The sequence below is a fragment of the Ambystoma mexicanum genome, chromosome 7q, assembly GCF_040938575.1.
Source record: "Ambystoma mexicanum isolate Mex_15411 chromosome 7q, UKY_AmexF1_1, whole genome shotgun sequence".
NCBI classification, from domain to species: Eukaryota; Metazoa; Chordata; class Amphibia; order Caudata; family Ambystomatidae; genus Ambystoma; species Ambystoma mexicanum.
Genome location: NC_090941.1, coordinates 1,081,928,342 through 1,081,945,360, shown reverse-complemented (window position 1 = coordinate 1,081,945,360; position 17,019 = coordinate 1,081,928,342). Strand labels below are relative to the sequence as shown.

General features: G+C 41.6%; 1 protein-coding gene across 1 annotated transcript in view; it reads right to left on the bottom strand.

Moving 5' to 3' along the window:
* LOC138527997 (indolethylamine N-methyltransferase-like) overlaps positions 1-17,019 on the bottom strand; it is a 178,269-nt gene that overhangs the window by 136,394 nt on the left and 24,856 nt on the right. Inside the window, exon 2 of the mRNA XM_069639420.1 lies at positions 13,412-13,613. Coding sequence (XP_069495521.1) covers positions 13,412-13,613 — 202 coding nt within the window. The remainder of the gene's footprint in view (positions 1-13,411; positions 13,614-17,019) is intronic.

Below are 17,019 nucleotides of genomic sequence, written 5' to 3'. Positions count from 1 at the left end.
TATTTACCAACTCTATGGTTGCTTTTACTTTGAAGAAATACAGTATCATCACTCTTCAAGAAATATGGTTGATCAATTCAGCTATCTAGGTAGGGTTGGGTTGGGTCATCCGTCTGGTGGCCTGCTAAACCTTGTGAAGCCTTGAAAACAGTTTGAGTTCATACAATTGACACATGTTTGTACTGGGGTTTTAGCAACCCATGTTAAAGTTCTTTAAATAAATAATGTTTTGGATATTTTAATTTTAAATGTTTATTGTCACATCAGTGTTAGAAGCCTTAAATCCCTTTTAGATCAAATTGTTCTCTATGTGAAGGATTGGAGTGATGTAATCCCACTACTTCAGACTGGGTGGCCATATTATACTGTTGGGTGATGTAAATGCTGCATGCATAGAAGTGGATTTACTAGAGTAATGGGTCTCTGCGTTAGGAAGTAAGCTTTCAAAACAATATTGGGTATGGCACTGGTTAAAAGATCTAGATGTGCTTTGTTTCCGAATGTTGAACAGGGCTGCTTATGGAGATGTTCCATGTAATTTTACTTGGCATAATAGAATTTTGCACTCCACCACTATTGATTATATCCTTGTGGGAGACTGGTTATTTGACAAATGTAAAATGTATAAGATTGTTGAGACTGAGTGGAGTAATCACTGCTTCCTGACTGCAGAATTTGATCTTCAAGTTAGGAAGGATGCTGAGCAAGGTCCATGTGATGTATCTGTTATTCCAGCAGGAAATAGAGTAAGCTGGAATGTTATTTCAGTTAATGGTTGTAATGATACTCTAGCCTCAGGATCTCGTCGATCGACTGAAACTATCAAACATTCTCTGTTGATAATTTTGATAATTTCATGGAGGATACTTTAAAGTTTTTTTTTTCTACCTTTAGATCTTCGACAATTCGTCCAACTAACAGATATCTGCATGCATAAGATTCCAAAGTAGCTTTGAAAAAGAAAGTTATGGGAGCACAAATTAGACATTTCAAGTTACAGCTGGGTTATGATTTGTCAGCACTTCTGGTAACATTAAAAAGGTAAAATCAGCCTACAAAAAGTGGCTGGGAGGGAACTGAGCTATAAGGAGTTAAGGGGATGCAGAATGTATGTTAGTAACTGCTTAACGCTAACTCTCATGCATTATGGAAATTGATAAATGAATTGGGTGCTTCACAGTCAGCTAGCCAGCTCAATGTGGTGTGTTAGCAAGCCTGGGTATCCAACTTTGAAGCAATGTACTCTTCTTCTTAACTGAGTGATGGTGCACATATTTGGGATTTGGTCAATCTAAAGAATGATTGGAAGTTTTAAGGTGATAGTTACAGTATTGAAGAGCAGTAAAGATGACTGGTGCTCATGAGGTTCTGAGACACATGGACAATGAATGTATGGACAGAGTGGATGGAACAGATGGAGTGGATGGAACGGATGGAGTGGATAGAACAGATGGAGTGGATGGAACGGATTAAGTGGATATAACGGTTGGAGTCGATGGAACCGACGGAGTGAATGGAACGGTTGGAGTGGATGGAACGGATGGAGTGGATGGAACAGATGGAGTGGATGGAATGGATGGAGTGGATATAACGGATGGAGTGGATGGAACCGATGGAGTGAATGGAACGGATGGAGTGGATGGAACCGATGGAGTGAATGGAACGGATGGAGTGGATGGAACGGATCGAGTTGATAGAACAGATACAGCTGATGAAGTGAGTAAAACACATTGGACAGATTGAATAAATAAATAGGATGGAACAGATCGAACACACCAAACAGACGGGAAGGATGAAACGGATGGAGTAGTTTATGTAGATGAAGGATCAAATGATGGAATGAATGGAAAGACTAGTAAACTAAATGATGAACCAGATGAAATGTATGAACAGAAAAAGCTGAATGAACGGAAACAGTGAATAAAATGGATTGAATAGTTGGTCGAGATGAGCACTCAATCTCAAGTGCCTTACTAAAATCTACCATATCACACCACCACACTTACTCTCTCCTATACACCACCACTCAACTAGAACACATCGATATTATGACACATTTGGTATAGGTGTTCTCATACTAAAACCCGCCACATACTCCTCATCATCCTAATTAAACACAGCTAGCTGAGCACACACCGCTAGCCTAAGCGTCTCCTCAGGCTTAACACGGACAGAAATCAGTCTGGGTATCAACCAACCAGAATGAACACACATTCCTGACCTCCCAACCACCACACCTACCACTAAGAAGCAGCTACCATACAAGTGCCACACCAGCTGCACACATATCGGGTGCACCCACGCACCACATGACTCTCTCTCTCTCTCTCTCTCTCTCTCTCTCTCTCTCTACTGACTTGAACAGCGGTTCCCGAGGAGATTCAACCTACCAGCCCTTTGAGATCATATCAATGATAAATAGGGCGCTATATAAATGCAAAGTAACATAACAAAACACACATTATCATATGTACTATTCAAACATAATCTAGCTGACGGGCCATTGTACTATCCAATCTCTTCAAGCAAGTGCTGGATACCTGTACTTTTCCTACTTCGTGGTCCACCGCATATATTGTCCCAATTCATAACAAGGGCTCCCTCTCAGAACCTACTAATTATCTGCACATGCCCATACTAGATGCGGACAGCCAGGTGTTTGCAACTTTCCTGTTGGGACAGCTTTAAAATTGGGAAAAATCATCTCGAAGGTTAAGAAAAATGGTAGACTGGTTTTAGGACACATTCAGGAAGCTCACTAAATGGCATCTTTTTAAAATGTGCAAAAAATTAAGCCTGGACAAAAAAGTATGAATCGGTTTTTCTAGGGACTATTGACCTCTCAGCTGCATTTGTTGCAGTCGATAGAGGTCTCTTGTGGACCAAGTTGAAAAACTGGGGAATATCATCTGGCCTTTTATGCCTGATTCATGTTCTCCATAATGTTCAAATCAGGCTGAAATATAATAGGACCCTTTCTCGTAAAAGTTCCACTTTTAAGGGGGTCAGACAAGACTGTATTCTGTCAGCATTTTTATTTAATTTATACATGTCAGATATTGGAGTCTATTTTGATCCTGTCTCCTTTGCAGCTCCTAAACTTCAGAATTTTAAATTAATATGGTTAGCATATGCAGATGACTTTTTAATTGTTTATTGTGCATCGATAGTTTTGCAGAGTTTGGCAGAAGCTTTTGCTAATTATGCCTCATCCAACTCTTTAAAAAAAATATTCTGCTATAACTAAAATAATGCAGAAGAAGGAGGGTGTTCTCCTGGCTATCCTGCTAATGCAATTTGAAGAAATTAGTTTTACACGCTGGTTGTTGCGATATAATCTCGCTTTTATTTGTGCAAGTGGTAGGTTTTTCTTAAATTTTTGGTGTACATGTGGTACATCTGGGGCTCTTACATCCCCTTGTTGTCAGCCGACACGTGTTTCGACCCATGGATCTTTATCAAGGCTGATACATATTCAAAACCACGTGATGTGATCAATTGTGACATAATTGTGACATACATTGTTCCATTAGTGTACAGTGAGTGGTGTTTGGGTGAGGTGGCGTGTTAAAATTGAGAGATACATGTTAAATATGGCACAGTATATTCAATGCATTATCAGCCAATGTTAAGCAGAGGGAGAAGGAAAGAAAGAGAGAAAATGTTTAGCAAGAGATTTGGTTTGTTCCAATTAAGTCATGTGTGAGGATTGCGCCCCCTTACCTATTAATTTAGGCCTGCTGCCCCCTGTGGGGTCCTGGTACATTGTTTTTGGTTCCTTGTCCTGTGAGTATAGTGGCTCCTGTTGGGCCCTGTAAAGGAAGGTTGAAGATAAGTCTGGGTTCTGTGTGATACTGATGTGAATTGTGATTTAGCCTGGGGAGAGATGGGGGCCCTGTTGAGGCTGGCGAGTTGGGGGTATGTCCCTGATAAGGTTGTCTGATTGATCAATCGGTCTGGTGTGCAGAAGTCTGGAGGTTACACTGTTGTGGTGGGACAGTGCTAGGAGATGCAGCTGTTGGATGTTGCCAGTGGGCCATGTACTGGTTGGCGCCGCATTAGGATGGTTAGGGCTCTGGAGGTGCCTGTTGAGAAATGGACAGGGTTGCCGGTAGGTGGGGGCTGCCAAAGGCAAGGCGTCTGCTGAGGATCCTGAGTGGGAAGTGACTGGAGAGTTGCATCATTGGGCGCAGTGGTGGGCCGCCTGGCTGCCTCAAGTAGGGGTTGTGGTGATCTGGGTTAAAACCGTGTGCCTGGTGCACCGGATTTATCGGGGCCAACCGTCTCCTGAAGGGTGTACCGGATGGCCGATAGAAATGGAGCCAGGCTCTGGGTTAGGATTGAGCACGGAGGCCTGTTAGAGCTCGGGCCGGTGGGGCTGGCTCTTACCTTGGATCTTGTACAGCGCGTTCGCTCCTGGTCTCACCGTGTGTCGTATGGGTAGTAGGATTATATCCTGTGCGCATGCGAAGTGTCGAGTCACGGAGAGGAAGTCCATGCGCATGTGCAGGAAGCATAGTACATGCGCATGTAGTGACACGCATGCGCGTTGGCAGTGGAAACGCGTTTTCCTTGTGCGCAAGTGCAAAGGGAAGTCGTGCCTGTCTCTGAAGAGATTAGTGTACAGCCTGATGGGCTAGTGGTGGGGGGGCGAAGAGGGGGTATGGGGTGCCAGTGCTGACACTCTGGGGAGAGCCAATTGTGCTTGGGTCTCTTGGCATATTCCATTGGATGGTGTGGTTGTAGGTATGCAGAGCAGTGTGGTGTGGCAGAGGTGGTTCTCCCATGCTGGTGAGAGCTGTGGGTCATCAGTCCTGATAAACTGTTTGGGCCATGTGGAACCTGATCTGTAGTGGTGTGTCCATTTGTTGGCATTGTGTTGTTGTGTGGCTATAGTCCATGTGGTCCGGCAAGGCGGATATGTCATGTGTAGAGAGGGAAATCCCATTTGTCTGTGCCAGCAGACTTACCTGCTGGTGTCGTCCTGCATTGGGATTGGTAATGTGCCCTGGTTCGGACTGTGGTTGTCAAGGAAGGTTTGGTGGTTGTCCTAGGGATTTCTCTCAGGGAGCATAGTGGAGGGCATGATGAGACAGAGTATGGTTACAAGAACACATTGAAATTGTGATCACTGTTCAAGCCATCCTTGACACATCTATAGCGGCAGATAAGTCTTGCTTCTTCCTGTCGCAATCTTCATACTCTGTCCCCTACTCTTGCTCCCATCTTTACTGTTCTCAGTCCAATGTATCTTATCTGGCTTTTATCTTCCATCTGGTGGTTTTTCTGCCAATGGTTGGCTAAAGGCAGCTTCAGGTCCTGGGAGTGGATGCTGTTTATGTCTTCCCTGATCTGAGTTTGTACTTCTCGGATGGTCCTCCCTGTGTAAATCTTGTCACATACAAAAATGAGTGCATAGATTACATATTTAGTTTTACAATTAATGTGTTCCATGATTTTGAATGGTGGGTAGCCTTTAAATTTTGCACATTTGGTTTGGGTGGTGTATTTACACAATGAACAGGTTCCACATTTGGTGAAAACAATTGGTGTTTGACTGCTTAGCCAGTCTTTTGCTGAGATATTTTTCTTGGATAGAAAAGATGGGCTAAGTAAGCTTCTGAGTATGGGCGCTCTGCCGTATGACAGGCTTGGGTACGCTTTTAGACTGGGTCTAATGTATTCATCCATTAGGAGCAGGTCCCAGTGTTTGACTAAAATCTTTTGGATTTCATGACTGTCCATATTATATCTGGTTACAAATCTGATTGTAGATGCTGTGTCTATCTTCTTTGGTTTGGGTGTGAGTTATGTTTCCCTTTCGAAGGTAGTGGCTTCCTCCCTGCGTCCGTGAGGTTTTTGTCAGAGTAACCTTGGCATGTGAATCTTTGGTCCAGAAGATCACATTCTTCTGAGAAGTGTTTCTGAATGTTGCAATTTCTCTTGGCTCGAATGTAGTCTCCTTGTGGGATGTTCTGGATGACACTTCTTCTGTGGCATCTTTTTGCATGTAGCAGTGAGTTTACCTCAGTCGGTTTGTGGAAGGTTTTGATTATTATTTTGTTGTCTTCGATTGAAATCGTTAGGTCCAGAAAGTCGATTTGTTCTGTACTGATATGGTTGGTTAGCTCAATACCACAACTATTTTGGTTAAGGTAGTCCACATATAGGATTAGTTCTTCTTGTGTTCCTCTCCATATGAGGATGACATTGTCTGTATAGCGTGCCCAGTTGACAATAAGACTGGTGAATTTTGTTTATCGCATTGCGTGTTGTTGTTCATACGAATGCATGAAGCAGTTGGCTAGTGCTGGAGCATAGCTGGCTCCCATGGCAATCCCCTTCGTTTGTTTGTAGTTTTCTCTGTTGAAGATGAATGTATTGTTAGTCAATGAGAATTTAAGAAATTCTTTGGTCATCTCCACTTGTTCCAGATGTGATGCTGATTCATATTTCAGTAGATAACCCAGACTGGTTATAGCCAGTTCATGGTTGATGGATGTATACAAGGCCTTTACGTCTAATGTGGCCATTATAAAGTTAGGTTCCCAATCAATCTGTGAAAGTATTGCCAAGGTGTGCATGGTGTCTCTGAGATACGTTGGTATCTTGGTGACTAGCGGTTGTATAACATTGTTGATATATCTGGCTAGTGTTTCAGTAATTCCTCCTATTACGCTCATGATCGGTCTACCATCTGGGATTTTGACAAAGTTTTTATGAAATTTAGGCAGAAAAAAGAGGGTTGGCATGATCGGATGATCTGTTCTGAGGTAATCATGTTCATCATCTCTTATGAGTCCTTCTGCTTGGTAGTGCTTGAGTAGTTCTTGGTGTTCCTTCAGGATTCTAGCTTGTGGATTGGTATCCAGTTTTTCATAGTTGCCTGGTATTTGAAGGTGGTTCTCTGCCATCTTTATGTAATCAGCTTTGTCCATTATTACAATGTTGCCTCTTTGATTATAATGTTCTTTTCTTCCCGTAGGTTCTTAAGTATGGTTTGTTCTTCTTTCGAGAGATTTTCTTTGTTTTTTTTCTTATGATTCAATTGATCCTCCAATCTATGTAGGTCGTTGGTGACAGCTTGCTGGAATGTATCTATGTAATTCTCTGCGAAAAGTTGAGGAGTAAATTTGGATTTGCTTTTGAGCGCTGGGATACTCATGGCTACATTATGGATTCCAAGTTCTTGCATGCAGTCTTTTTTGCTTTTAAGGTCTTTTTCTAGTGTGCTGAGGAGATGGATGTCTACTAGATTGTGTATAGTGAGAGCACTTGGTTGTGGTGTCTCTTCTCTGGGTTTGTATACTGTTGCTTTTGTAGCAAATAATTTGGTCAATTTAAGACGTCGTGTGAATTTGAAAAGGTCAATTTGAATGTCAACAAAATTGTTGTTGCTTGATGGTGAAAAGGAGAGTCCTTTGTTAAGTACTTCCATCTCCAAAGATGTTAGTTCTTTGCATGACAAGTTCATAATAAAATTTTGTCATTATTTTGTCCCATCGTTTTCTGGAACTGCGACCTCATTTGTCTATGCTCTATTTCTTCCTCCAAGTCTCTTGCGTCTTTTGTCTGGTCTTCCTCCTCTTTCTCTTCCTGTTGGGTTTTTGTATTTGTTAATGGCACTGCGAAAGACACTGTTTTCTTTGTTTGAGGTTTGAGACGGCTTGCTTTCTTGTGTCGTTTCATTTGCTCTAAAAAAGAGTTTAGTTGGTTGTTTATCTGTTGCGTGTTAGTTGGGTTCCGTTGTTTCATCTTGTTCACTGTCCACTTCAGAGCTGGCAGGTGAGCTGTTGGGTGTGCTTTCTTTCGACTTCGGTTTGTCTTGGTCATATTTTGTTTGGTAGGTAAATAGTCTATCTTCTCTGTAGTCTCTGTCATCTTTCAGGGCATCATAGTCTTCTATTTCTTTTTAATTCTTCAATGAGAATAACAACTCTTGCATGTTTTCTTTTTGCATGTTCTATTAGTAGCTCTATCATTGTTGTTGAACCATGTACGAGGTTTTGTTCCCATTCATCGGCTAGATAAGAGTATTGTGGATCATCAAAGTCAGAGAAGATGAGTATTCTCAGGCCTCTTGGTATTTTCTTTTGTTCTGCATATTCTTGCATTGTGTTTTTTTGTTCCCAAAATGTGTTTATTTCTTTTCTAGATAGTTTTTCTAGTCTCATGAACTTTTATTTGAGGTCTTCTCGTGGGTTACAATCTTTAAAGGCATTGTCTGTGGATCCTCTTGGGGCAAACAGTGCTATGATGTCTTCATTCCTTGACATCATATATTCCGCCATTCTGTTTCTAATTTGTTCCGTTCAGTGGTATATTCCCAAGAGCTTCAGCAGTGGTCGTCTCGCTAGTGTTAATGGTAGAAACGTGGTTGGCTCTAGATTTGGAATTGACCTTGACCTTGCTGAGCTCTGCAAAATAATGCAGTGCACTATGAGAAAAAAAATGTTATCGTATCAATAGCAGATTGGTTTGGATGAACTTGAAAGGGTAGATAGTTCTATTTACCTTGGCTTTCCACTCATCTCAATTCCACCTAAGCAGCAAATGGATGAAAAGTTGGGCAATGGCCCTGTCCATACAGTTTAGTAGAGTTGATTCTAAATGCAGAAAATCCTCCTTCACACCAAATTTAACATTTTATGAAGAGAAGGTCCTCCCAAAGATTTGATAGGGAATTGAAGTACTGTGGGTTTTAGATTTTGTACCGTTATTAGAAGGAATGATTTGGAGGAGAGCTTTAAGAATCCCCAGTTCAATTCTATTGGTTGCTGTTATATATGAGGTGGGTATTAATTCTCTTATAGGCAGAGCTCAGGACAACATTTTATATTTTTTATAATAAGATTTGTAATTTTTTGAAAGATTTGAAAGATTTGTTATTATATGATATGAACATTATTTTAGATCTGAATGTAGATACACTTTTATGTGAATGTGCTAGGTTTTTTTCGAATCTACTCAGGAATTTAGGTGCGCCATGTCAGAAGCTGGTGGATAACCCCTCAAATTTGAAGCACTTTTTATTTGAATCTGATTGGATAGTAACCATTGAAAAACTTCCTGGATGTAAGTCTTTTGGCTTTTGGAGCACAAGCAAGTTGGTATTCTGGCACCATATATTTCTATTTATCCTTTCTATTTATCCTAAAACAAAGATTAGGCTTTTATTTTAAAATTTTGCTGGATTTATTTTACAGATAGATTTTGCAATGAGCAGGCTAGACCTGAAACCTTGAAACATCTATTGGTCGTCTGTAATGCATTACAAGGCAAACGTCTGATAATTATAGGATGTTTCAGCATTTATTTGGTTTGGGCGAGTTGGAGGGATTTTGGTATGACTGTCTTGCTGGATGTATGCCCTCAACTTTTTTGGGGTGGTGAGGTTTTTAGATTCTTTACAACGTGAACCAGTACGTTTTAGTTAATGTCCATGTCTAGATATTAGAGTATGGTTTGATACATGTTTTAGGATTATTCCTTCTTTTTGATAAGATGAATTTTGATTAGATTGTCTTACTGTATTACCTCTATTGATTATTTATTGCTACTGTTTTATCTCTGTTGTTGAGTGTTAAAGGTTATTATGTATGACCAAGTAATAATAAAAAAAAAGTCACACCCATTCCAAAAACGTGTGGCCTCACACCTGGGTTCTGCATATATGAAGACCCTTCATTCTATTGAAAAGGGAAGGGTTAGTGTAGAGAGGGAGAGCTCTGTACAGTTGAGGGAGATTTCTACCATTTTGTTTTCTCTCTGCCTCTCTTTCCTCTCCCCTCCACTTCCTTTTGCACAAAGCACGTTGGATGTGATGTCAGAAGGGCAAAGTCCACTTCTTTCAAGAACAGGGTTTGGCACCCCAAAAGCAGGGTAGCTTTAATCCAATCATCTGTGGCCATTCACCTTTAAAAGAAGGGTTCTCACACCACTGCTTTGCCTAATCTTTTTTACCCCAACCCTTGAAGATTTTGTTTGGTCTCTGCTGGGAGGGCAGTCCTTTCCAGAGTCCTTCAGTTGGGAGGTAAAGGCAGGTGTTTCAAGGCAGAGGTGAGCTCTGCCCCTCACCATCCCCAGGCACCATTGGGGATGAACCTGCTGCTTGAGCAAGACCTGCCTCTCTGCCAATGACAGTGGTACCCTGGACCGCACAGTGTTGAAGGCGGGGACGTCATTTGGGGGTCTCCCTTGCAACTTCTGAGGTCTCCCTTGCGACCTCTAAAATATATATATATATATATATATATATTTTGCAATGCAAGCTCCTGGGCTGTGGCCAGCACCATGTGGCTTTTTAATTCTGAAGTGGCTAGCTTTCTTGTTCAGGCCCCTTAAAAAAAGAAGAAAAATAAGAACAGGAGTGCCACAAGTCTAACACTTTCAGCACTGAACCTAAATAAGAAAGAATAGGAATGCCAAAACATTTGTCTTTCTGGAATTCTATACAATAATTGCTAGACTCATTAAAGGTTTATTTCAGGCATACTTCAGTGAGTCACTGATTTAGTCTGTTCTTGAATGCCTCAATTCAACCTTTCATCCTTCTGAGGTCGATAAATGGGTACCAACACAGGTTGGGTGATATTGGGTGTATGTATATTTCTTCTATGTAAAGCGCTGAAGCGTAAGTGCTATATAATAACACATCATTATCATTTGGTCATGGATGTCTGCTTGCATTCACAGTAATTTGGTAATATGGGCCTATACACACTGATCTTAATGATACACATGGCGATCCATTCTTGTATGAAATGTATATCACATTATAGTGATATCGTAACCATATTTTTCGTAGTGTACAATGCTATGTGATGCCACTTCCTGTTTTGTCAATCGGTGAAAGGTCGTATTCCATCGTTTCCTGCGATATCACTTCAGGGCGGGGTCAAATGACATCACTTCCTGTGATGTCATCAGGGGTTCAAGGGTTGTGTGATGTCACTTCCGCTACCCCTGGCATTTTGGTGAAATGACGTCCCTGGTTGAAGGACCCCTGCAGTTGTGTGCCAGCCTCCTCCGTGTTCAGGAACCTGAGAACCATATTGTCCCTGAGCCCCTGGAGTGGGACTCAAAGCTACCAGAGGAGTGATCTGCTGCTCGTACAAAACCTGCCTCTCTGCAGCCAGAGTGATACTCACAGAACCATGAGGTTCAAGTCAGCCGGGATCCTGGTGTTTTCACCATTGAACTACTTGGAGACGAGTTTCAAGAACCGTTTCACACATTTAAACCACCAGGACCCTCCGTGGTAAGTGACTTGTGCCAATCAAATGGAGTCGTCCAAATGAATTCACTCATGCAGATGCCCTTTTCCTCCCTTTGCCCATTTGGGTAAATAAGCAGTGATGTCTGGGTATTTAAAAGCTCATCCCAAATTCACAAAAGGGATGTACTTTTAAATGCCCAGAAATGAGGGTCATCCGAGCGTCTGCAGCAGGAGGCGCAAAGAATGACAGGTTTATTTCTGAACCTCTCATGACTTCTCCTAAGTGGAACAGCCATAGTTTTAACAAGGCTGTCACTCTTGCATTTCCATCTCATCCCCAAACAGGGATGGAAATGCTTTCGTTTTATCTGTGCATTTCACTGGGACATGCCCATGAATGTCCCATGAACAGCCCGTCTCGGTGAAATGCGCTCAATGCAGCCAATTGGTTGCTGGGAACCTTTCATACATTAGTGTTGGCAGCAGGGTCTGTGCATTATTGTCCAGTCCCTCGTGACAAGATCAGGTCCCCTTTGATATTAAGGTGACCTGAACTTTTCAGCAAAGAATGCAAATGAAAAGAGCCTGTTTGCTGCCCTCGTGCCATTTATGATCATTTTCTGAGACTCTGGCACAATCTATTGAGCACACAGCTTTTATAGGCCCATTTTCACAGCAGGACCACAGACAATTATTATAAGTATATCCTATAGCAAATATCCCTGAACCCATCACCACTACTGATGGAAACTAAGACAACACTCAGACATATGTCATACTTTTTAACCAAGTTCTATTTGGTTCCCTCTCTTTTCGCTGCTTCCTCTCCTTCGCATTGTTCTTGTGTTATTATTTCGTGGTCAGTCTGAAGCAACATGATTTTTTTAGCATACTTACTGTCTATGTTTGGAGATATATATATATATATATTTCTTTTTCAAGGCAATGGTGCAAGTATGTTATTCCTCTCTTTGACATTGGGGTCTTGTTTTCCTGGTCAGAAACGTGTGGTATACTGATGCTCAGTGATATTACACCAGCACATTGCTGCTTTGCTCAAATACAAACTATGTGAATGCATATGCAGCGATGTGTCTGTGTGTATGTGTGTGGGTGCCATGGTTGAATCGTCCTCAAGATGTCTGAATGTCTGTGCAAAGAAGCCCTTTGTGGGTCTCAGATCTCAGTTGAATGTGCATCCAGGTTAGCACCTGGGCCTTCACTACCCAAGGTGAATCCTCTGCGCACCTTTTGCAAATCATGAATTCAGTTATGTATTCAAGAGGGTCCTGGAGTAGCGCTTGCCTCTTCAAGGAGCACTCAGCTTTCACGAGGCAGCAGATGGTTGGTAGCATTAAAGAAAGGCTATGCTATCCCCAAGCAGCACATACATGTGCAGGGATGGATTTCCTATTGGATAATGAGGTGCAAGCCCCCAGGATTCACCTTGGGCAGACTATCTGTGCTTGCCAAATGCTGGCCAGACATATGAAAATCCAGAAGGGAAGGCTCTGCTGTCATAATACACCCCCTGCTGGTTTTGTAGTGGCCTCTTCGCATCCTTATTCAAATAAACATAATATATCCTTTTCACTATTAGCAAATGGAGATAATTATTGATCTTGTCTCAGACAATCAGAATGTTCAGACTGCAGTCAATAATATTTGGTATTGACTGAATTTTTAACATTTTGTCTTCAAAAGCATACAGAGTAACAACAATGCAATTTCCAAGCCAGAGATTTCTTTTAAAAAGACACTTCCTGCATGGGAGGACCTTTTTCTTCTCTGCAACATCCAATTTCACACCAAAGGCAACACTAAAACATGGGGAAATACTTACAAAACCAAATTTAATTTACTAACTCATTTTGCATATTTTCTTTACTTACCACTAAATAACATTTCTTGTTACTTGGGCGCCAAACCTCCAAAACACATATTGCTTCTACCTCTATATGCTAATGGCCATTTAGACCTTGTGAGGGGTCAGTATGTCTTTGGATAATGAACCTTCTCCAACCTATGGTGGTGGGTCATTATCCAAAGATAATGACCCCTCCTTTGGTATACCAGGCTACACTATTGATTGGCATGCACGTGCATTCTGAATAGTAATAAACTCCTATTTACTTGAAATACAAAGGGATAGTTTGCAGCTATACACACACACACCTGTTACAACATTCTTACCTCTTTCCTTCCAATTCACAGGCAAGCTTTGCAGGAAAACTCCAATCAAGTGCTCCAGATTCCTTCTGAACCCATTTTCTGACAGCCTTTATATGACTCTCAGCGAATGCCGCGTAAAAAATTTCGTTGAAGTGGTCACATGCGGCAAAAAGCAATCCTATATGTCCTCCATATTGAATTAGAGTGTCTCCTTTTACAGATCCTAGTTGAAAGGGAAAACAAGATACCGTGTTATCATGTTTGTTTCTAGTCCATTAATTATTACAATTGCAGCATGAGGAAACCAATATACAGTATAATGTGGTCAGCATGAAATGTAAAACAATCAAATAGTGTACATACAACAAGAAAGCACAATGTCCTCACATTACCAAAGACGTTTATGTATTGCAGTTAAATATGAACAATTAGGAAATAAGCATTCCTGTAGACTTCCTCCAAGTACTGAGGTGCCACCAGCTCAACGTGCCTGCAATCCAGGGCTGCCACCACATTGGGCATGTATGCAATGGCATAGAATCTTGTCTTTTTGGTGTTCACCTCTGCCAGCGTGGTGGGGAGGGCAGTATGCTTTCCCACATGTCACAGAAGTGCTTCCAGCACCTGACCCAGAAGTTTGGAGAATGCAGGCTGTGAAATGCCATGCAGCTGGCTCACAGCGTGCTGGAACATGCCTGTGGTAAGAAAGTGTAGGACTGACACGAGCTTTACCAGCAGTGATGTGACTGTCCTGATGCTGCTCCTGCTCCCAATGTCTTCCTGGTTCAGGTTGAGGAGATATGCAATTCTCTTCCTGTCAAGGCAGTCACAGTGAGGAGTTGCATGTCAGTGAGTGTCCATGGTGTGGCCCTTACACGAGGTATGGATGCACGCCTTGCATGGCATCTTCTCCTCACACTCTTCCTCCTCCTCCTTCTCCTCCTCTCCACTGCACATTGTTCCATCAGGTGTTCCTCCAGACCATGCAGCTATATTTTGGCCTGGAGCAGCTGTATTAAGATGCTGACTGTGTGTAGTTGCAGCATGCTGGGGTAGGGAAGTGTGTGTGGATGGTGTGACCTTTTTGTACTCTTCCAGGGCGAATGGGTGCACCTGTGGCCTCATTTCCCACACCTGAATGCATTTACCGCCTGCTTTAGGGTAGGAGGTTTTCTTACTAGCTTTTGCCAGTAACAGCAGCAAATATGTGCTGGTATTACCAGCAAATGCAGGCCCGCGATATGCAGGTGATCCCATTCTGCTGTTACTACTGCCGCAGGTTTGAGGCCCATCTGGTATTACTGGTGCTGGTAATTCTGATGCTTTGATACTGGTGCTGGTAATTCAGGCAACTGTGATCCTTCACATCCGTACTTGGCCGGTCTGTTAAAAGTGCCAGTAAACATTATAACCAGCACTTTTACCATATTCCAGCCGACTCAATATCCTTACATGTCCAAAGAGTTTTATGTATTATAGTTAATTAAAAACAATTAGGAGAGAAGCATTGTACTGTATCATGTAAAAATGGTCTGTGTTGTCTATAATGAATATTTCTATCAATAAAAGAATATGAACAATTAAGGGGAAGAGCCTTAAAGGTGAAGACCCTACTATGAATAAACATAATTCAAATAAGAGAAACTAATAATTATATGGATATAAACGTGTTGACTTTGACTGTGTTAAATTAGATTAATCTCAAATAAGTTCATTTATTTAAAAAAAAGTTAATTTACTTTATAATAAAACAAGTTGAAATAATAATGTTCACCATGTGATTTAACCAAATGAGTGACCTCCAGGAAGCAACTATATACCCTAATAAATTTGTCAGGTTTTGAGCAACCCATTCCCACAAATAATTATTTAATGAAAGCATCTTGTTCACCAGGGTTGTAGATGTGATGGTAGTGGAAAAAGGAATTGTGATGACTCTCAGTCAACTAGAAATGTGTTATTCCTATCCAAATCCTTCAATTTTCCAGTCCTTTTTTTGATTAAATCCTGACTTTAGAGCATGGGCATATGTATTCCACTGAGAGGGACTGGCTGATGAGCCTGTGGTCATGGTTACGGACACTCAGAGGATGATGTTCATGATAATTCAGAATGATACTAATGTCGAGGGCGACAAAGAAGTTGCATGGAGTTGTTGCACATGTGGTAGCCACTGTAATATCTGTGTATATTTCAGAAATTACAAAAAAAACTGACCAATTTCCATCAGTGAACCAAATTTTTCATCCTTTGTATGTGTTATCGCTGTGTTAGGCAATTGAGCAATGCATGCTAAGAGTTACAAAGATATCCTTGAGATAATGTAAGCACTAGCAGAATAATGCATCCTCTCTTAGTGAATCATTGTCTGTCGTAAAGCATTGGGCATTATATAATCAAACATTGCCCAAGTCCTGCCACCATTCTCTGTAACTTCCCAACTGGGTTGAACCATTTTACAGTAATTGATTTAAAAAATGCCCTTTTCTAAGTTCCCTTACAAACCAATTCCCAGTACCTTACGGCATGTACATATTGTGGGAAGAGATTTGAGCACACAAGGTTACTCCTGGGATACTTTGAATCCCCGAGTGTTTTTAACAGGGGCATTCAAATGGATTTGGGAAACTTACAAGTGCCCAGTACCGTAATTCAGAACGTGGATGACGTATTGGTCTGTAGTGCTTCAGAGGAGCAGTGTCGAGAAGATACAATCAAGCTCCTTGCGAACAAGGGGTACAAAGTGGACAAAGATAAATTGCTGTATTGCCAGACAGAGGTAGTATATTTGGAACAGGTAATATCGTCTCCCCGGAGAAAGGTGATGCCTGAGAGAGCCACAGCAGTTTAGAATATGCCTCATCCAGTTATGGTAAAACAGATGCAGCAGTTCCTGGGGCTCTGTAACTATTGTAGGTCATGGATCTTGGACTACTCTAGTTACACAAGACCCCTACTTCAAGCACTCAAGGAAGCATGAAAAGAGAAGAGTCCGATAAGATGGTCAGAGGAAATGAGAACATGTTTTCCAGAACTCAAGACTGCGATCAGTAATGCTCCAGTCTTAGTGACCCCAAATTACCATAAACCATTTTTTCTATTTTCACATAGAGCTGGGAAGGTAATGACAGCAGTCCTGGCTCAAAAAGCATCATTAGGTTACAAGCCCTTGGCTTACTACAGCTGGCTTTTGGAATCAGTTATGCAAGGTCAGTTCCCTTGTGAACAAGCTCTTGCGGCAGCAGCTTTTGAGATACAAAAGTCTTCAACCATTACTATGGGCTGCCCGGTGATGTTGTCTGAGGAGCATGCAGTTTTTGCTAACTTTGAAAAGTCTAATTCCACTTTGACAAGCCAAAGAGTATCAGGGTATGAAGTTATTTTGTCAAATGCTTCCATACATCCGGCAATGTGTCACCTAGTTAATCTAGAAACATTCTTGGCCGAACCAGTGAAAACTGATGACGCTGTCCATGACTGTGCAACTTATGAGGGAGAAGAAGAAGAGAGGATGAATGTTAAGGAGGATGCCTTGGAAGAAGGTGAGGTACTCTTTGTTGACAGGTCGTCAACTATTGATGAGGGCACTGGTAAGAGGAAAACCGGGGCAGCTGTTGTAGTTCTTGTGG